The 21824-nt window shown below is 49.4% G+C and overlaps 4 protein-coding genes across 4 annotated transcripts; all 4 read left to right on the plus strand.

The window, feature by feature from the left end:
- Positions 1-176: 176 nt before the first annotated feature.
- On the plus strand, positions 177-8832 carry F4813DRAFT_366976 (ARM repeat-containing protein). Its single transcript, XM_049244111.1, has 4 exons — positions 177-481; positions 590-2676; positions 2726-7975; positions 8041-8832. Exons 1-4 carry the CDS (start codon positions 346-348, stop codon positions 8593-8595), a joined length of 8028 nt encoding a protein of 2675 aa, XP_049097402.1. The 5' UTR covers positions 177-345; the 3' UTR covers positions 8596-8832.
- Positions 8833-8992: 160 nt separating this feature from the next.
- Positions 8993-10257, plus strand: F4813DRAFT_391576 (ribosomal protein L19/L19e domain-containing protein; the record flags this gene model as incomplete). Its single annotated transcript, XM_049247183.1, has 5 exons — positions 8993-8999; positions 9067-9262; positions 9524-9756; positions 9887-10032; positions 10108-10257. The coding sequence occupies 5 exons, from the start codon at positions 8993-8995 to the stop codon at positions 10255-10257; spliced, it is 732 nt and encodes a 243-aa protein (XP_049097403.1).
- A 1045-nt stretch (positions 10258-11302) lies between these two features.
- On the plus strand, positions 11303-13939 carry F4813DRAFT_366981 (serine hydroxymethyltransferase). The gene is made up of 5 exons (XM_049244112.1): positions 11303-11729; positions 11818-11874; positions 11977-12070; positions 12125-12262; positions 12336-13939. The coding sequence occupies exons 1-5, from the start codon at positions 11595-11597 to the stop codon at positions 13475-13477; spliced, it is 1566 nt and encodes a 521-aa protein (XP_049097404.1). The 5' UTR covers positions 11303-11594; the 3' UTR covers positions 13478-13939.
- Positions 13940-20270: 6331 nt separating this feature from the next.
- F4813DRAFT_381985 (HAD-superfamily hydrolase) lies at positions 20271-21703 on the plus strand (the record flags this gene model as incomplete). The annotated part of the gene is made up of 2 exons (XM_049245738.1): positions 20271-20623; positions 20695-21703. 2 exons carry the CDS (start codon positions 20271-20273, stop codon positions 21701-21703), a joined length of 1362 nt encoding a protein of 453 aa, XP_049097405.1.
- Between the last annotated feature and the right edge of the window lie 121 nt (positions 21704-21824).

Below are 21824 nucleotides of genomic sequence, written 5' to 3' on the forward strand. Positions count from 1 at the left end.
CTTAAAGTTGACTCATTCGCCGTTGCAAGTCACAAGAAGCTACAAGGTTAGCACCTAGGTACATGTACCTAGGTACCTATGTAGGTACCTACCTATAATGCACTGCACCCAAGATATTTGATAAGATAAGCTATGTAGAAATATAACCCCACCGATATTTTCAACCCACATGGGCACATCACCAAATATGAACCCGACGAAGGCTAATGTCACGATAAATCGGCCCTCTGCATAATTTCTTAGCCCACTTCCATTTTTAACCCTATGCCATAAGGGGGGACGCTGCTAAGGGGCCATTTCTCAACTTCCCTATCATGTCAATAGATCTTCCATCGGTCCGTCAAAATGACTGAAGCGGCTGCGAATGGTGCCTCTAAAGCTGGCATCGACTTTCTTTCAGCCAAGCCTGCTCTCTTTTCCGCTTCTACCAAGATCCGTATAGCTCAGTTACGAACGATTGACGAGAAGCTAAGAGATAAGAGTAAGGCATCTTAGCTTTTTCTTCTTCTTTTTTCTCTCTCTTAAATTCTTCAAGTATCGTCTTTATATTAAATATTGTTATATGCTGATGTGTAGTACTCGTATATAGCTATCGATCAGTCTTCAATACCTACGCTGCTCCAATTGCTTTTTGATACCCACCGTTTATACGATGATAGGCCTTCTAGGAGAGCCGTCGAGTCTTGCCTTGCTTCCGTCTTCGCGACAACTAGTGATGTTAAGGTGCTGACGCCGTTTATTACTTCTCTGCGACAAGAGTCTCAGAAGCCCGGAATATCTCCCAAGAATGCTTTTGTCTTGGTCGAGTGGTGTTCTATTCTCTTACAAGAACTGGCTGGCAAGCCTTTATGGGACGAATTCGGGCTGGAAATTATTTATGCCGACGCTGCCGCCCTTGAAAAATGCCTTCAGTCGACAACCAGACCGAACGTCGCACAGTCGGCTATAGTGGTTACTCGTCGTGGTTTGCGCGCAGTGTTCTGGCGCGGTGAGTTTCGGGAGAAAGTGATCCAGGACGCCGTGAAGGCCCTTACGACTAAAGGAGCTCAGCCGACCGCGAGGAATGCTGTCATACTTGGCGTAATCGCGGGAGTCAGTTCTCGACATGCTGAAGCCAAGGATGCATTGGCTGCTACAAAGCTGGAATATTTTACATTTTTCACTCGAGAGCTTGTAGGGTCTCGCACGCCCGTATCTGCTCATATTGCGACTGGCCTGGGTGATTTCTTTTCCGACTTTGTCACCCTAGACGATTTGGATAAGGACATTATACCCCCTGTCGAAAAAGGTCTCCTACGAGCTCCGGAAGTGGTTTTGGATTTATTAGCATCGTTGGTTCGGGCTCTCCCCAAAGTCTTGGATCTCTCGCGGGCTTTGAACGGACGTCTTCTAAAACCCCTATTATCAAATGCCAAATCTAGCAATGCAACGATTCGCGACGGCGTTTTAGCCGCCTTCAGAGAGGCTGTGGCTCGCAGTCACGATGAAAAACTTACAGATCAAGTTGCCGAGGAGATTTTGAATCCCCTTAAATCCGGAAAATTGGCTTCTGCGGACCATCGTATTCTTCATTCGCAGATGCTAGACCACGTGCCATTATCTAACTCGATCGCAACCAAGATTGTTACTGGTCTTCCTCCTATCGCAACTAAAGAAGGAAACGAAGGGGCTCTTGGGGCAGAAATATCTGTCATTGGCAGAGCCGTCTCTTATCTGTTGAAAGACGGCACCGATTTGCCAAAGCCTGTCGTCGATGCATTTGTCAAAGGTCTCAGCGACAAAAAGATACCTTCACGCAGGCTATGGCTACTGCGAGCAGGAGAAGTATTCATGCCTTTTACCCAAGAAGCTCAGTCTGTCTCGGAAAATGCAGCCAAGCTAGTCGAGGCTATTTCGGGGCCGCTCGCAGATACGTGGGCCGAAATTACCAAGAATCCGGCGGCCGCGGCCCAGAGCGGCTTGATCGTAGGCGCATACGTATTTTCGACTCTGTCCCTGCAAGTCTTGTCTAAGACCAATGGTGTTACCGTTAAACTTGCCCTCAAGAAGTCAGCCGTTTCAAAGGAATGTCTCGTGGCCGACCCTAAGCCTTCATTTCTCCTCAATCATCGAGTGTATGGTCGACTATCTACAGAAGACGATACGAGATGGTTTCTGCGAGCGCTCGCGGCTATCTATGACGATGTACCCAAAGCCCCTAAAAATGTACAAGTAGTCTGGTTTCAAGCCCTCATTTATCTCGTATCCGCAACCGCCGTACCTCCCCAGGTCCGCAAGGAGGCTAGTGAAATCATTTCGAGGCTTTACATCAGAGACCCAAGTTTCTTTGCAGAAATTGCCATCGACGGATTATGGCGGTGGATCGAATCATCTCACATGGAGGATAAGGACAGCATAGCAGCAAGCGCCAAATTTGAAAATGCTCATTTGCATCTAGTCCTTAGGTCAATCTGCCTAAGTGATGACGAATTCGAGCAATTGGGCGCCCGGAAATCTCAAGAGGGACTAACCAAGCAGATGTGTTCGCTGCTAGTTATCGCCCGGAACGATCTGGTACCTAGAGCAAGCTGGATAGATCTCTGTTTGAGAGTCGGCCTCGACCCTGGAAGCCTAGCTCAGAAATATGAGGAGGAATTACTACGACAGATAATAGACAAGACAAGTTTTGACCAGAAGGTGAGAAAGTGCGCAGCTGCAATTTGGGATATAAGACTAACGGGTGTAGTCGAGCGCAATCAAGCAGGCCGCTTGCAACGCAGCAGCGGACCTCGCATTTGTAGCACCGAATACTATGACGCCAAAGATCGTCGAGCTCATACGGGAAGATCTAACGACGGATGAGCTCAAAGATATCGGCCCCGTCGAAGCGGCAATATTCCGGACTCCGGAGGGCACAGCCTTTATCGACGTCCTCGCAAAAAAGCAGACGCTTCCGGACAAGAACACTAAAGACTACGATACACTGAAATGGGAGGCGGAACTCAGAAGTCAACTGGCACAGAAAAAGGGGCAGCAGAGGAAGCTTACTGCCGACGAGCAGGCCAAGGTCAATGCTCAGCTGAAGAAAGAGTCCGAAATTCGACGGAAGATTCAGCATCTGGAATCACGACTCATACGCGGTTTCGGTATCATCAGGAACCTCGTCGGCAGCCCGCCGACAGAGCCGAACCTATGGATTGGTCCTTCAATTAGCGCTCTGCTAGCAGCCTTGGAGGCTGGTGCAGGTCTCATCACTGGTGATGCGGGCCCTACTGCTTACTTGGCATGTTCTGATCGCGTCACTCCCCGACTAGGGGCTATTCGGCCTTTTATCGGTGTCGCAACCCTGCGCGCTCTCGGGATTACTTCTCTGCCGGAGAACATGACGGAGGAGGGCTTAGAGGAGCTCGTAACCAGAGTCCTATATCGCCTTCGCTTCGCCGGCGAGCAGCGGCCGTTTGATGCCATCTCCGTAATTTACATGCTATCTTTAGTATTTGTGATATTACGAACAGGCGGCGTCGGAAATGGTGCCGACGAACGAGACGCCCAGCTGGTGTTGGCGATTGAGTTCCTTGCGTTCCATACTCACGTATGCGCCGACGAGACAATCCCGCGTGCCGATTTGATATCTACGCTGGTATCCTCGATGCAGCAATACAACCAACACTACAAGATCATAAAGGATTGCTTTTCGGATATGGTCCGCTGCGTTGCTCCGAACATCAGTATCCACGAGATGACCGTCCTCGCGAAAGGCGCAATTGTCCCACAAGCCTCGGTCCGCGAGACTGTTCTGCAGTCGATCAGTGCCGACGTCGACATGAGCGATCTCGACTTCTCGGAGGAAATCTGGATCGCTTGCCACGACGATATCCCCGAAAACGTCGACCTTGGTCACGATATTTGGGAAGAGAGCGGTTTCAAGCTCTCCAAAGATGTTCCTTTCAAACTGCTCCCGTATCTCGAGAGCAAAGACGCCCAGCTCAGGAGGGCTGCTGCGAGGTCCCTCGCTGAGGCATGCAAATCGTACCCTTCAACCGTCGATGACGTGCTGGCAAGGCTCCGGTCTTCATATGTCGAATTTGCTAAGCCCCGGGTTGCCCAGCTAGACGAATACGGAATGCCTAAGAAGACAGATTTATCAGATCCCTGGGAAGCGCGACACGGGTTTGCGGCGGCATTCAGAGAACTTGCCGCCCATCTACAGAAATCGCAGATCGACGACTTCTTTAACTTCCTCATCGAAGGTGGTCCTTTGGGCGACAAGAACGCGGCTGTACGCGGTGAGATGCTTGATGCGGCGCTTGTGGCTATCGACCTCCACGGCAGAGCGCTCCTGGATAAGCTTATGAAGACGTTCGAGCGCACACTCGCTGCGCCAGACAAGGGCTCGGACGCGGCGGATCGTGTCAACGAGGCCATCATCGTTATGTACGGCGCTCTTGCTAGGCACTTGAAGCCCGGAGACGCAAAGATCCCGGTTGTTCTGGAGAGGCTACTTACTACCTTGAGCACGCCGTCCGAAGCCGTGCAATACGCAGTGGCGGAATGCCTACCGCCTCTGGTACGGACCTGCGGCGACAAAACCTCCAAATATTTTGAACAGCTCCTCGATACGCTCCTGACATCCAAGAAGTATGCCGAAAAACGAGGTGCCGCATACGGGTTAGCTGGCTTGGTTCAGGGGAGAGGCATCTCCGTGCTGCGAGATTATCGCATCCTCGTTACGCTAAAGAGCGCAACCGAAAACCGGAAGGAACCTCAGCAGCGTGAGGGTGCGTTTCTCGCGTTCGAACTTTTTGCGATACTTCTTGGTCGCCTGTTCGAGCCGTACGTCATCCAGATCGTGCCCCAACTCCTGTCTGGCTTCGGCGATACCAACGCAGACGTGAGAGACGCATGTCTGGCAGCAGCTAAGGCTTGCTTTGCGAAGCTTAGCTCGTACGGTGTCAAGCAGATTCTGCCGACTCTTCTTAACGGTCTCGATGACGATCAATGGCGTAGCAAACGTGGCGCATGCGATCTTCTGGGTGCTATGGCGTACTTAGATCCCCAGCAACTTGCGCAGAGCCTTCCCGATATCATACCGCCGCTTACAGGTGTGCTGAACGACAGTCACAAAGAAGTGCGAACGGCGGCCAACAAGAGCTTGAAGCGTTTCGGCGAGGTTATCGAGAATCCCGAAGTGAAGAGCTTAGTCGACATTCTGCTCAAGGCTCTGAGCGATCCCACCAAGTACACCGACGACGCTCTAGACGCGCTTATCAAGGTGCAATTCGTCCACTACCTCGACGCGCCTTCGCTGGCTCTTGTTACCAGAATTCTCCAGCGAGGTTTGGGAGACAGGTCCAATACAAAACGCAAGGCTTCCCAAGTCATCGGAAGCTTGGCTCATCTAACCGAGAGGAAGGATTTGATCGCACATTTGCCGGTCCTCGTGTCCGGGCTGAAAGTGGCAGCCGTCGATCCGGTCCCGACGACGCGAGCGACCGCTTCCCGCGCGCTGGGCTCGCTGGTAGAGAAGCTCGGCGAGGACGCCTTACCGGATCTAATTCCCGGACTCATGCAGACCCTCAAGTCGGACACGGGCGCCGGAGACCGTCTCGGTTCCGCTCAAGCTCTCAGCGAAGTCTTGGCGGGGCTTGGCACTACGAGGTTGGAGGAAACGCTCCCTACGATATTGCAGAACGTGGAGTCATCCAAACCTGCCGTCAGGGAAGGTTTCATGTCCCTATTCATATTCTTGCCAGTCTGCTTCGGAAACAGCTTTGCCAACTACCTCAGCAAGATCATTCCCCCTATTCTTGCTGGCCTCGCTGACGATATCGAATCGATCCGCGAGACCGCCCTCCGAGCCGGTCGGCTGTTGGTCAAGAACTTTGCCGCGAGGGCCGTCGATCTCCTACTACCCGAGTTAGAGCGTGGCCTAGCAGATGACAGCTACAGGATCCGGCTGAGCTCCGTCGAGCTAGTCGGCGACCTACTATTTAACCTGACTGGCATTAGCGGAAAGGCCGACGCGGAGGATGAGGAAGAGAGCGCAAAGGAGGCGGGCGCGTCTCTACGCGAGGTACTCGGAGAAGAGAAGCGCAACAAGATCCTTTCTGCTTTGTATATATGTCGATGCGATACTTCCAGCGCCGTTCGAGCCGCTGCCGTGAGCGTGTGGAAGGCTTTAGTCGCTACGCCGAAAACTCTGAAGGAGCTTACGCCTACTCTCACGCAACTAATCATTCGCCGCCTTGGCAGTTCTAACATGGAACACAAGGTGATCGCCAGCAACGCCTTGGGAGAATTAATCCGGAAGGCTGGCGACGGCGTCCTGTCAAGCCTGCTTCCAACGCTCGAAGAAGGCCTCCAGACTTCGATAGATACGAACGCCAGGCAAGGAATCTGTCTCGCGCTCAAGGAACTTATCGCGTCCGCTTCGGACGAGGCCCTCGAGGACCACGAGAAGACATTAATATCCGTCGTGCGGACGGCTCTCATAGACTCCGACGAGGATGTCAGAGAAGCCGCTGCCGAGGCGTTCGACTCGCTGCAGCAGATCATCGGCAAACGAGCCGTCGACCAAGTGCTTCCGCACCTCCTTAACCTGCTACGCTCCGAAGACGAGGCAGACAATGCCCTGTCTGCTCTCCTGACCCTCCTCACCGAGACTACCAGGTCTAACATCATCTTGCCGAACCTTATCCCGACACTACTCACTCCCCCCATCTCCACTTTCAATGCCAAGGCGCTCGCGTCCCTGTCTCGGGTGGCGGGCCCTGCTATGAACCGGCGCCTACCGAGCATTATCAATTCTCTCATGGACAATATTGTGAATGCCAAGGACGACGAGCTCCGTGCCGACCTTGAGGACTCGTTCGATACGGTTATACAGTCGATAGACGACCACGACGGGCTCAATACGGTCATGAACGTCTTACTGCAGCTAGTTAAGAATGATGATCACCACAAGCGAGCTGTAACAGCGTCACGACTTGCCAAATTCTTCACTAGCTCTAGCGTGGACTACTCGCGGTATAACCAAGATATCATTCGTGCCCTCTTGATCTCGTTCGGCGATCGTGATGCAGAGGTCGTCAAGGCAGCGTGGGCAGCGCTCAGCGAGTTCACCAAGAAGCTTAAAAAAGAAGATATGGAGGCTCTTGTGATATCGACAAGGCAAACATTATTGCAGGTTGGTGTCGCCGGCTCTGACCTACCAGGCTTCGAGCTTCCAAAGGGCATCAACGCTATCCTGCCTATCTTCCTCCAAGGTCTCATGAACGGGACTGCGGAACAGAGAACTAGCGCTGCGCTCGCTATATCCGATATTGTCGATAGGACAAGCGAAGCTTCTCTTAAGCCGTTTGTCACGCAGATAACGGGCCCCCTCATCCGTGTGGTGTCGGAACGATCTACCGATGTTAAAGCGGCCATTCTTTTAACGCTCAACAACCTACTCGAGAAGATGCCGGCGGCGCTCAAGCCCTTCCTGCCCCAGCTCCAGCGGACGTTCGCGAGAGCGCTCGCGGATACCGGTAGCGAATTACTACGGTCGCGGGCTGCTAAAGCATTGGGCACTCTAATCAAGTTTACACCGCGGGTGGATCCATTGATCGCGGAGCTCGTCACCGGTTCTAAGACATCGGATCCAGGCGTCAGGACTGCCATGCTAAAGGCTCTATACGAGGTTGTTAGCAAAGCAGGTTCTAACATGGGCGAGAGCTCGCGGACAGCGGTGCTAGGATTGATCGATATGGACACAGACACGACCGACTCGGCGATGATAGTGACCAATGCTAAGCTACTCGGCGCGCTCATTAAGAATGTGCCTCCCGAGATCGCGCACGGTTTGTTAAAGAACCGTGTGACGACAGGCCATTTTACCAGCGCGTCGGTTCTCGCGCTCAACGCAGTCTTCGTAGAGTCGCCGCAGGCGTTGTTAGAGAGTCCGCTAGCAGAGGACCTGCCCGATCTGCTCTGCCAGGGAATGTCCAACAAGAACGTGAGTTAGCCCCTGCCGACGAAGTCTTGCTCTAGGTACGAGCCTCGCTAACTTGTCACATACAGCTATTCGTAGCAGATAACAGCATTCTAGCAACGGGCAAATATTTGCTGACGGACTCTCCAAAGTCTTTTGAATTGACAAAACCGATCTTCTCGACGCTAGCCACCATCATCGGCCCCGGAAACCCGTCCGACTCCCGTCGTCTCGCGTTGGTAATAGTACGCACCGTTTCGCGAGCCAATTTAGATATAGTCCGTCCTCATCTTCCACTACTAGCGCCACCCGTATTCGCGTCAGTGAGGGATCCGGTGATCCCCGTTAAGCTAGCAGCCGAGGCAGCATTTATTGAACTATTTAGCGTCGTGGATGAAGAAGGCAAGGTTTTTGAAAAGTACATGAGCGGCGCCGGCGCAGATCTGCCGGCAAACACCAAGAGGAGCATACAAGATTATTTCAAGAGGGTGGCTGTCAGGCTCGGTAGCCAGGCCCGAGAAAGAAGAGAGGCAGAGGGTGGCCAAGGAGGATTAGGGTTGAGCAATGACGAAGCAGAAGACGAAAAGGAGATATGGAGCGTTGGTGCCGTGGAGATTGGAGGTGGTGTCTTCTCACAAGATTAAGCTTGACTCGTGCATGTATGGTTGATGTGAAGGGCAGCGCGGTGAGTACCTAATCATGAACATAGGAAGCGATATGGGAAGCATCATGGAGGGTTAGTTCACATAGGGTAGAGAAAATTCCAAGTTACATTTAAAGCACCATTGATCAACTTTGCATCTTCATGTAAGTACCGAAGTAGCTCATCAACAGGTACGTTGTAAGTCGATTAAGGATTCGAAGTGATTACCATCTATAAATTCCAAATGGCCAAGTTGTTGCGTACTTGGACTTATGACTGCATGAATCTATTAGGTAGACTTGGAGGGAAAAGGAATAGATAAGGGGTACTGATGTACCTTAGGTAAGCCTGACATCGATTTTAAGCAATTTCGCAAATCCAATAACGCGTCTGTAATAATGGTTAGTACGATACTGTGCAAAAAATGCAAAAGCACAGACCATTAATCCGTAAAGATAACCGATAAGGTCAGGTGATCCTGTTGCCCTCTCGCTTACACCAAATTGGGTCTTTACAGTCCACAAAATTTCCTTGGAGCCTATTCTGATTCAGAAATTCTCGATTGTGCAAAGATCCGAGAGGGGGCTCTCAATTCAACTTCAACCCTTCCACACCTTACTAACCGAACAGCAAATTTTCGACCATCACCGACGTCCGTATTCAAAGATGTAAGTCAAATCGATTTACCAATCATTCCGCATTGATGGAGGATCCTTTTCGAGGAGTCTCTTCTTCTATTTTCGATACACCATTCGATTTCGTTTGTTGATCGAGTTTGCGCGGCTCTCTCTCGGCGGCAGCGTCATCAATTATGGCCATACACTTACACACAACCTACCACCTGCCACCTGCCACCTGCCACCTACCACCTACGAACGCATCATCACGCAATCGTCAACAAACATCAGGCTAATTGATGTACTATACAGGGTCAACCTTCGCACTCAGAAGCGCCTTGCGGCGTCCGTCATCGGATGCGGTAAGCGCAAGATCTGGCTCGACCCCAACGAGGTTAACGAGATCTCCAACGCCAACTCCCGCCAGACCATCCGAAAACTCGTCAGCGATGGCCTCATCATCCGCAAGCCCGTCACCATGCACTCCCGATCTCGCGCCCGTGAGCTGAACCTCGCCCGACGAGATGGCCGACACCGAGGTTTCGGTAAGCGAAAGGGTACCGCCGATGCTCGCATGCCTCAGTACGTTTAAACATAATTTTTCCACCCGCTAGACAAGGGATAGACGAGTGGCCGGATGGCGACGGAATAGCGGCTAACTGTGCGATAGACAAGTTCTATGGATGCGACGCCTACGAGTCCTCCGACGTCTTCTAGTCAAGTACCGTGCCAGCGGCAAGATCGACAAGCACCTCTACCACGAGCTGTACCACTCCAGCAAGGGTAACGCCTTCAAGCACAAGCGAGCGCTGGTTGAACACGTACGTGTTCCCCCGTAAACTCTTTTTCTTTAATACAAAATCGGTTATGAGCATTCGTGTCTAATTTGTATGCAGATCCACCGTGCCAAGGCCGAGAAGGCTCGCGAGCGTGCGCTCCAGGACGAGATGGACGCCAAGAGACAGAAGAACAAGGCTGCTCGTGAGCGTAAGTTGGAGAGACAGGCGGCGAAGCGAAACGCGCTGGCGGGTGAGGAGGAGGCGTAAGCGGAAAAGCAGGGGATGCGTTTCCATATGCAAACGATCCAGCTACATAAGAGAGCCAGAGGTATCGTCATATGGACTACAAGAATCTGAGACGGCTGCATTCGGAGTAAATGGTTGGGTCTCTATTTCCTTGCGCCCTTCGGTCGTAATGCTTCCACCGCCGGGCTTTTGCATGTATGGCAATGAAAACGGAATCAATGATCTTGACACCTTATTTCTAGTCTAACTTCCCGTCGTAATGTGACTTATACCGTGAAGAGTATCTTAGGTGCTCAGTTATCTTGCCCGAGCCCCCCAGCCTCTACTCTGCATTCGACGCATTAATTCATATTAAACGGCAGCCAGAACTATTAGCAAGTAGTTATCAAGATTCAGCCCTAATAAATCTGCAGCCATCCGAGTTTTGTAACATGCAACCTGCATGAGCACGTCAGTCTCATGGTAGCGGTCAATAGAGTATGTCCGTCTTATGTATAAATGGCATCCTGCAAACGTGTAAGTTGCTAAGATGGCCAGGCCATTTACTACTACTTGGTATATTTTAGCATTGTTAATAGGTAGTAAAAGCTAAGGATCTTATTTACTATCTAGACGCTTAAACTAGAAAGCTAAGAAAACAACAAGGAACTACCTGACAAAAAATCGAAAAAATCGAAAAAATCGAAAAAAGCGGATAGCCAAGTAAACAAGATCAACTATGTTGGATCAGATGTCTTCAAATTGTCCCGTTAAAGGTGGTGAGGTGCCGCCCGAGACATATCAGCATGCTCCCGCCGAATGTTCGTAAGAACAAACAGCGGAAATCCGAATCTGTTATTGAAGCGGAGCTCGTCACGCCCAATTTAGTTGATACAGAAAAAAGGGAAAAAAGAAGAAAGAAAAATTTGGAGGGTCGAAATTCATACATGGTAGTAAAGCTGCATGATCACGTGTAGGACTATACTATATTAAGATCAAGGTGTGCAATTACATAATAATCAGAGTTCCCCGCGCTAATAAGTAAGACCCCGCCTCTCGGAGTAGATAGGTAGGTAGTGTTTGTTATCTGGTAGGTAACCTAACCTAGTGGTTTGCCGGTTAGCGGTCCAACATTCAAGTTTGGTTAGTCTTTTTAAGTACAATGGATAGACTGAAGCTTCTGAATGGCGAATTCACGATAGGATGATTATTTCCTATCTGCCCGGAGCCATTTAGCAAATCCTTTTCTTTATTCCCATTACGACGGTATAGAAACTTTGTTCATAATATTTTAAAAGTGCAGACCATTCTAATTTACATTGACACATTTGACACATCGACACATCAACACAACACAAGTCAATTGACGACAATTCATCATGTCTCTACCCGCCCTCCGGGTTCGAGGCACTTCGATTGCTCTTCGTTCGTTGTCGAGATTGTCAACGCCAATTACGCATCAGTATGCGACAAGAAGAGCTCAATCGTCTGCTACATTAGACGTCCAGCAACGAGTATGCAATAGCCTCTATGCGGTTGCGAATTGATTGCTTTATCGTCACCCGCTTGTATTAGAAGGCGATACTAATTCATTTTACACAGTTGCTATCGGCCCATCTTCAAGAGGCTGACCCGGCCGTGTTCGATATCATCGAGAAGGTAAACTATCCTCTATCCTGTCATTATATGTGTATTATTGTTATTATTATTATTATTATACGTGTATTATATTAAATACTAAGGAACAAATCACATCAACAGGAAAAAGATAGGCAAAAGCACTTCATCAACCTAATCCCCTCCGAAAATTTCACTTCGCAAGCCGTTCTCGAAGCGCTAGGAAGTGTAATGCAAAGTAAGAAGCATCACGACAATGTTCCAATAAACCCGAGCTAACCTAAACCCATAGACAAGTACTCGGAGGGGTATCCTGGAGCGAGATATTATGCAGGCAACGAGTTCATCGACCAGTCCGAAAGACTATGCCAGCAAAGAGCTTTGGAGACGTTTGGCTTGGATGAAAAGGAATGGGGCGTCAATGTTCAGCGTAAGTCTACTTCAACCAGTCTCCTGGCAAGAGTCACCAGAGCTAACCCGTAGTAACTCGCCTCGATGAATAGCACTCTCTGGCGCACCCGCAAATCTATACGTCTACTCGGCCTTGATGGACACTCACGACCGGCTTATGGGATTAGATCTTCCTCACGGAGGTCACCTCTCTCACGGTTACCAAACACCCACCAAGAAGATCTCAGCCGTGTCCAAGTACTTCGAGACGGTCCCTTACCGGTTGAACGAAGAGACCGGCTTGATCGACTACGAGAAGCTCGACGAGTTAGCTCAAGTTTACCGACCTAAGATTATTGTTGCCGGAGCCAGCGCCTACGGCAGGTTTATCGACTACAAGGCCATTAAGGAGACGTGCGATAAGGTAAATGCATACTTGCTAGCCGACATCGCCCACATCTCGGGTATGGTTGCAGCCAAGGTTATTCCTAGCCCCTTTAGCTTTTCAGATATCGTAACGACTACGAGTCACAAGAGCTTACGCGGTCCCCGAGGTGCCATGATCTTCTTCAGGAGAGGCGTGAGAAAGGTTAATCCCAAGACCAAGGAGGAGATAAAGTACAACCTCGAGAACCCTATAAACGCTTCAGTATTTCCCGGTCACCAAGGCGGCCCTCATAACCACACCATCACGGCGTTGTCCGTTGCGTTGAAACAGGCGCAGACACCCGAGTTCCGAGCTTATCAAGAGCAGGTCCTAGTGAATTCGCAGGCTCTCGCGAATCGCCTAGGCGAATCCAAGTCCAACGGCGGTCTCGGATACAAGCTTGTAAGCGGCGGCACGGACAACCACCTTGTACTTGTGGACCTGAAGCCACAGGGCGTCGACGGTGCCCGCGTCGAGCGAGTGCTAGAGCTGGTCGGTGTAGCCAGCAACAAGAACACGGTCCCCGGCGATAAGTCGGCAATGATACCCGGCGGTCTGCGAATAGGTACGCCGGCAATGACGACGCGCGGCTTTGTTGAGAGCGACTTTGTCAGAGTGGCCGACATTATCGACCGCTCCGTAGCCATTGCCGTTAGGGTAGACAAGGCAGCGCGCACCGCAGCTGAGGAGAAGGGCGAGAAATACAAGCTTAAATTCTTCTTTGACTACCTCGGCGCCGGCGAAGAAGACTCCGAAATCGTGCAGCTGCGCGCAGAGGTCTCCGACTGGGTAGGAACATATTCTCTTCCGTGGGAGGAGAGGCGATGACGTCGAGATGCATCCTAGACGGTGCAGTCGTGACGAGGCGGCACGTCCCTTCAGTATGAAGGATAGATTTAGGTAAAGGCGCAGTACCTTATGCCGTTTCCTCCTTGCGCTGCAGCAAGCAACACGAGGGCGGCGAGGGCGGCATGGGCGGCTAGTGTACGTATAGGATAGCACGAATACAAGCTGGGTAGCATTGGGGAGTTTTCGGATGGCTTCCGTACAAAATAAATAGAGGGGGAGGGATCCCTTCGGGTCATGGTGATGGCTTCATTTGCATCATTTGGTTTCAACAACAGCAGTTCAACATTGCAGATCTTGTCTTCCTTTCGTTCGGCAGTGCATCTATTCACCACTCGGCATGTTGGGCGAAAATTCGGTAGACGGGACAGATGGTTCTTTTTTTCCTGCTGGCTTTTTGTGAGTTACCTAGGTACCTTTTAGGGAATATTCTCGTAAATACGAACGAATTAAAATCTTTGGTTAACTATCGAATTTGCTTGTGATCTTCCGGCGAGTAAGATGAGATCATCATGATTGCCGGTTACTACCATTATACCAATCTAAGGCCTTATTCGATTCGACCGCGAGTGAAATTTTGTTTACGGGGTGTGGTTGATGGATAGATTACTTATGGTAGAGAAGGGCCATGCAGTGTTGATTTGGTAAGACAGTCCGGGGATGCAAGGCGTCGATGCTGTGACCCTTACTTACAGATGGAGAGGTAAGAAATCGACTGATTAATACATCATACCCAGGTGGCCTCAGGTACTTAATGCAGTAAAGATGCTCCCCAAAGATATTAGAGGTCAAATCTATACAGAAACAAATGCTACATTCTAGAAACGCAATGGCCTGATTTCGGATCCTGACTCGATCAGTAATCCGTTTACATACCTAGGTAGGTAGGTAGACATGGGTAAGGTACTTTAGCAAAGGAGTCGAGATATATGCTATTTTGATATGTTATTCTTTACTCTTAGAGTCACCTGCGTAGTTAACCATGTCGTAGTCAATACCACGAGGAATATACAAAAGCAAAGAGGTAGTCTAGAATGAGTATCTCCAACTAAAATGTCAGATTCAAGTGTCCGGATTGCTTAGATGGGCTATGGAATAAGCAGCTCCACGGTCTTTTACATATAATAACCAACTGAGAATGGATCCCTATAAGGCCTTATGGTCTTGCGGCCTTGTGGTTTTTAGAACTACCGTATTCTCCTATTACCATCGGAGTCTCTTACCATCGCATTTTACTGATTCTACCGGTAAGCATCTTACCACCAACGCAATATCTGGTTAATTGAAATATTTCGCATTTAACTGCCCGGTTTAATGCTACCTTATTATATCACAGAATATTTATTGCCGTCGCAGTCGTTGTTACGCCCTCACCACTTATACCGTACCAGCTAACCGTTTGATCCAACACGTATCGATGAATCCGTTCGGCCATTCTCATAAGTGCAAGCGGGCAAGCAGGCAAGTAGGCAAGCAGGCGTGTAGGGTTGGTGAAGATAAGTCGTCTACTTAGAACCCTGTCCTGATATGTGATGACTCAGAAATACATATATGCATGCATCTACACATCCACACATCCATACATCCATACATCCATATATCCATGCGATAGGTGCGAAACTAAGAAGATAAAGAGTAAGTTCGAGCGGGTAGATCAGGGTAGATCGTCATCGTGTTTGCTGGCAGACAGGCTCAAGCTGTCAGGGCGCGTTGGTGGTGGTGGCGGCTCTGCGGAAAAGGGGTTTATATGTAATGAGAACGGAATGTTACTTTGAATAGCTTCTCATCCATACAGAACAAAAAAAAACCAAGATGGGATCGACGGCAACTTGGGGTCTAGGAGGGGAAGATGGTGTAGATCTTATGCCTTATCGTCCGGCCATGTGGCATTCCAGCAGGAAACGATCGGCTCGCCACATGTAGAACGCAGTATCTTTGTATACCCTACCTAAACACCATATCTCTAGGCGATTCTTATTGGTTGCTTGTAATTTTTATATAGAAGGTCACCAAGGAGATCATTTTCAAAAATCTTGTACACTACATGTTAACCCCCCCTGCTATTGGATGATGAGATGACTAGGAGTCAACAGACAAGGGTGTCGGGCCTATGGATACTACGTACGTGTGGTATGGCTGTATGGATGTTTTCCTTCATCAGAAGAACAATAGAAAAGTGAAAGAGTTTGGAGGAAAGTAGATATATTGTAAATGCGCCGTACTCCGCCCTTTGACTATCTTTCCATGCTACTCTGTGGCATAGCCATAGCGACACTGTCGTCATCAAGCAGCGACAAGAAGGGAAATTAGCAATTGGCGTTTCTTGGCTTCAAGGGAGCTGGCTTTCACATGCATTAGTTGAAGAATATGATTACTTATACCCACAACACACACCACCAACAGCCCTTCTTATCTTCTTAGCACCAATATTAGGCTAGTCAACAGGTCAACAACCTACATACGAAATGACTAACCATTGGATATTTGATAGAGCATCACAAAGGGAAGATTCGCAACGGGGAGGGATTTCAGCTCCCCCCTGGCCCCGCACCATCTACAAACCACATAACACATAACACATGCTACATGATAATACGACCTAGCTTCAATCACTAGACTAGCAATTAGAATAAAGTATTCTGCATAGAATCATGCTTCATATGATAGGTTAATGACGGTAATGGGAGCTCTGCGGGTTCCTTACGTCTAGGATATGGCCTGCCGCACGGATTCCACGTCTGCAGATACCATCTTCCTGCGGGACGTCACCGCGCATAATATGGTGGCATTTTACAGCTTAGACAGTCCGACTGAAATAGGATAGATAGCTAGATCTAACGGAGATTAGGGTTTTGTTGTTTTGCTAGCCGCCGTCTTCAGTACGATTCAAGTGTAGGTCCGAATTATTTTTGACTCTAGTTTTACAACGTTTTACAACATACGTCTTGAAGTACGATGTTGAACTCCTCATGTGACGGTTAGATAATATTACTTGGCTGCCCATGTTCACATGGGTAGATGCGACATGTCGCCTAGTAGGGCAATCCAAACTACTGGGCTCGAGTCGTTAAACAATGATACATACCTAGGCTTCCTTACTCGTAACGTTTCGTTCCATTCGATTTCTACTGTGGGTTCTACGTGGATCTTTAATCGCATGATTCTGACAAAGATATGATAGAACAAAGATATGATAGAACAAAGATATGATAGATGACTACGGATTACGCTGGGACAATGCTGGTTGATAGCTTTGACGGGTAACTTAGACTCGAGCGGTCAGATCCTAGCTGCTTATAGTAATCCGCACAAGTCGATTATCTTCAACCTCCAACGTTAGAATGCTGTGCTAATGACATTGTACAATAATATGCCTTTCTTCTCTCCGTGGATCCCCTGTCCTAATACTAAATCGATCCTCGATCCTCGATCCTTGTGGATTTCCTTCCCCAAAGATCTACACTATTGCAAGCTGAGGGTGGATTCGAATTGTAAGTGAGAATGTCGGCAGGGCCTATCAAGTGTTTAAACTGAGTCCGACGGCTGCTACCTGAACCGGAGACATGGGGAAGTCGGGGCCACACTAGAATACGGGTCCGGGGGAGGAGTAGAATATGGATACCGACACGAGCATCGGTGGATATTGCTATGATGATCAACTTGTCTATCTGCCTATTCAGAGCCTTTTACTTATGGTCGCCCTTTCACTATCTACATAGTATCTTGACTCTTATCAAATAGTTAGCTATGCATCAAATAGAGGTATCTGATTAGGACTTGTACGGTCAAGACTAACACAAGATAGAGGATGACGAGAACCTTCCCCTGGATATCATCATCTACTGCTCTCGTCCTATCTCAAAAAGTATGTCTAGAATAAAAACACGTAACCTAGATTACTCCATACAATACGAAAGCACGTCAGGCGTATGGATGTATTCCCTCACGAATGGGTCCTTACATACCTAACCTAGACACCTAATCTAGGAGAGAGATGCCTGTAAGCATAACATATGAGTATGAACATGAACATGTTACCGTCGAATTTAGGCCGGCCTAGCAGCCTAGATACATGGTCTAAGCATGGATGATTGTTGACATAGTCGGAAATGTGAGATGTTCCCTTCCGTTATAGCCGCCGTCGTAACACCGTTCACAGGCTGATTGACCCGTCGCTTACCTTATGTGGGCATCCGTAGCCCCAGAGGAGCCGTGTACGTATATCGACTATATTCAAGCTATATCGAATGCAGTGGCTGATGGATGACTGATGGGTTGTGCCAATGGATCTCCAGGGGAATCTGAAGTCTTGGAATGGCAGAATGGGGGGCATTTTGGGGGGCACAGGTTGTATACTGCTACGTCCTTTGATTGAGGGGTAAAGAGGAAAAAGGGTGTGTTCGGCCAAAGGGTGGCTAATGCTGCCGAGAGGGATCAGGGGTTAAATGGAAACGGCCGAACAGGCGCAAGGAATAATCCTAAACATTCAGACATTGCATTAAAAAGATTTAAGAGTCCCACTAAAGTACCCACTTATATAACTGCGCTTGACGTCAGTGTTTCTGCGGCTGTTCGACTTCCACTTTTCTCTAATCGCTTGACAACACCTTCACGCCTTTATTACAAACCATCACAATCCAATCAATTCACCTTGTACGTTGCACCTGGACAATCATGCGTAGACAATCATGCGTAGACAGTGTCTATAATTACTGTGGATATCTATATCCTTCTTCAACCGCCGTGTCGTACCAGATTTATATAATTTCAGTGGGGAGATACTCGTAGACGCGCTCTCAGATGCAGAAGATACAGAAGACGATAAGATCGCCTAGAGAACCATTGCAACATCCAAGCATCCAGAAGCCTGGCTTCTCGGTCCGATCTATCAGAGATCCTTGCATCGTGCAGCCCTTGGGTAAGGCCTCCCCCGGGTTATGTAACGGAAGAACGCAACGCAAAACGGCGGCTTCTGACGGATTGATACGTCGTTGTAGTCTTCAGCCATATTCCTCGAGCGTCGACCAACCCAACGTCGAAGAAAGGGATTGCTAGACACTCGCCTGCTTTCGCTTCTGGCGTGGAGGATCTATATTACGGCCCGAGTAATAACACCGCTGCCGTCACGTCCTATCAACTTGGAGTGAAGAAGTGAATAAGTGACTAAGTGAAGAGTCGGCTTACACGTGCCTCAAGCTCTAAACCAAGTTGGCCGCTCGCCTACCTACTCGGGCTACCCATACAGAAGTCGTAGGGTTCTCGATTGGCCTTATGCAACCCAATATATCCAGCCTGATACTATTTGGGGCTACATACATGCATCGCGTCGCTAGTAGTTATCCCGATGACATCCCGCGAGGCGGGCTGACGGGTTCTCGAGGTCGGAGAATATTACAAAGTAACATCCTAGATGGTACAGTCGTTTATTGATTCTAAGAATCGCCAAAAGCATGATTACATCTTCGTACAGTATGCGAACCAGCCTCCGGCGCAGGAAGCCGGATAGATATAGCACTTGCTAAGCGCGGCGTCCAACGTCACAGATCATATCCCTTTTCGGAAGCAACATCATCCATACCTGGAGAGGCTAACGTCGTTGGTTCTGCACACCACGAAGACTTGTCGGGTTGCTCGATGCTTCCAAGCCGTAACGGGGTCCGGCCTTGCCAGGTTCGGCAGTCCAAGCGAAAGGACAAAGGAGCAGAGAAAGACCCTTATTTTCGATCCTTGTAAAGTCAGTAACCGGTTCTCTCATCTCATTGGCGAATTCTTATTCTACCATACGTAAGTCGTAAGTACGATATACTATACCAACCATCCAAGTATACTCGTACTTCGCCTCCCTACATAGGTACGTAAAGAACAAACAAGACATGGAGTATATCGTATATCTCAATGTGACAGGTCGGTAACGCCAGACACACGAGGCTGACGTTGGCAAGTAATGAGACGATACCTTGAATATAATAGGTTATATCTGTCGTTCATATGCCAAAATACCCAAGCACATCATTTTCCATTGGTTTTCCGCGCTCGGCGACTCAAATCTCACCCTGGATATGTGCTTAATATATACGTACCTACCTAGCGATGCGATAACCAAGCCGTTCGCATTCTAGCTTCAATATATGTATGTTGTATACACCCGTTACCATGTATCAGTCAGTAGTATAAGTCAGAGGTAGGTGGTATAAGTCAGTAGTATACAAGTACCTACCTAGGTACCCAGGTAGCTATACCCTGCAAGGTAGTACCCTGTCCGGCTAGTATAAGTAGTATAAGGCCGGATCCACACAGCAAACCCGCCCCTATCCACACTTTTATCATGGTACATACATCTAAACTAGTACGTAGCCACATTATCACACATCATTGTACATTGATGTCAAGGAGTCGTTGACGGTGTGCTTTGTCGATGTTATCAAATGACGGTATGCGTTTACTCTTACCTCTAGATGTACTAGATGTACCAGATATACCAGATAGAACCACTCTTCTCGATGCCGGGTCGTTTATGTAAATATATATATCCCCTTACCCAGCTTCTCGAGAAGAGGCCTGGTTTTTCTTCTTCAATCAACACATCAGCTACTCAACAGGATCTCGAGTATCCTTCGTCTTGAAGAGTAAAATCTGCAAGACATTCATCAAAACAACAACAACAACAACAACAACAACAACAACCGCCTTGGCTGGTCCTTTTTAAGCTCACAGTTACCTATTTGCTTTTATATCGCGTGTAGAGTTCGATCATTACAATTTCTCTTCTTTCACCATGTCTTTGGAACCGCAACAACCTACCTTCCACCGCGGCAGCTTTGCCGACGAGATCGAGACGGCCCGAACCGATCTTGCCCGCAAGCTTCTTGTCGGTTCTCCGGCTACCAGCCCGTCCGATTCCGAGACGGCCCCGTCGCTGAGCCCAGCCGCCAGCGCTACGTCTTCAGCCCCGGAATCAGACGTGGCTATCTCTCCTATCTCTCCCCCAATCGACGAGGAGCTCGTTGCCGACAGCTTCGCCTTCGCCTTCGACATCGACGGCGTCCTAGTCCGAGGTGGTCGTCCCATCCCCGAAGCTGTCCAGGCTATGAAAGTCCTGAACGGTGATAACAAATACGGAATCAAGGTGTAAGTACTGCTTCAGCCCGGCACCGGAAACGCCAATATTAAATTCGAACGATTTATACTAACTGATGTAGTCCGTATATCTTTTTGACCAACGGCGGCGGCAAGTCCGAGGCCGAGCGCTGCGGCGATCTCTCCAGCCAGCTGGACATTGAGATCTCCCCGGCTCAGTTCATCTGCGGGCACACGCCCATGTCCGAGATGGCCAACAAGTACAACACAGTCCTGGTCGTAGGCGGCGAAGGCGAGAAGTGCCGTACCGTCGCTCAAGGCTACGGCTTTAAGGACGTTGTCACCCCCGGCGACATCATCAAGGCCGACGCTGCTACGACGCCGTTTCGCAAACTGACACCTGAGGAACACCAAAACTCCAAGGAGCGTGACTTCAGCAAGGTTACCATCGAAGCCATCTTCGTCTTTGCCGATTCACGTGATTGGGCGGGAGACCTGCAGATCATCTTAGACCTGGCCATGTCCAAGGGTGGCCGCATCGGAACCCTATCCGAGACCTTTGATGAGGGCCCACCGATCTTCTTCTCCCACAACGACGTGGTCTGGTCTGCCGCGCACGACAACGTCCGCCTCGGCATGGGCGCCTTGCGGGGTATCGTCGAATACACTTTCAAGGAGGTTACCAAGGGCAAGACGTTGGAGACCCACGCCTTCGGAAAGCCTCAGATCGGAACGTTCGAGTTCGCCACACGCCTACTAAAGCGATGGCGCATGAACGAGCATCGCCTAAACAAGCCCCCGGAGACCGTCTACTTCGTCGGCGATACTCCCGAGAGCGACATCCGAGGAACCAACCAATACAACGAGAAGGCCGAGAACGACTGGTATAGCATCCTGGTCAAGACTGGTGTCTACCAGGATGGCACCGAACCGGCCTACAAGCCCCGCGTCACCGTAAATACGGTTCTGGACGCCGTAAACCACGGAATCGAGCGCGAGGTGGAGCGCAGGAAGAAGAACAAGATGCAGAAGCCGCGTCTTTCCGACATGCCCAAGCTGAGCTTGGAAGAAGCTCAAGACTGCGCCGTATTCAGCCCTGCTGAGGAACGGTCCCTCGAGCTCACCGTATGATGTTACGAATATCACGAACCGGGTTTACTCCCAGAGGGAAAATTCTCATGATACCATTGTTTATTACATTTACCACCGTCTTCCGTTCTACTACTATTCTATTTATCATTATATACTCTTC

The sequence above is a fragment of the Daldinia decipiens genome (assembly GCF_022478715.1).
Source record: "Daldinia decipiens strain CBS 113046 unplaced genomic scaffold F4813scaffold_29, whole genome shotgun sequence".
NCBI lineage: Eukaryota > Fungi > Ascomycota > Sordariomycetes > Xylariales > Hypoxylaceae > Daldinia > Daldinia decipiens.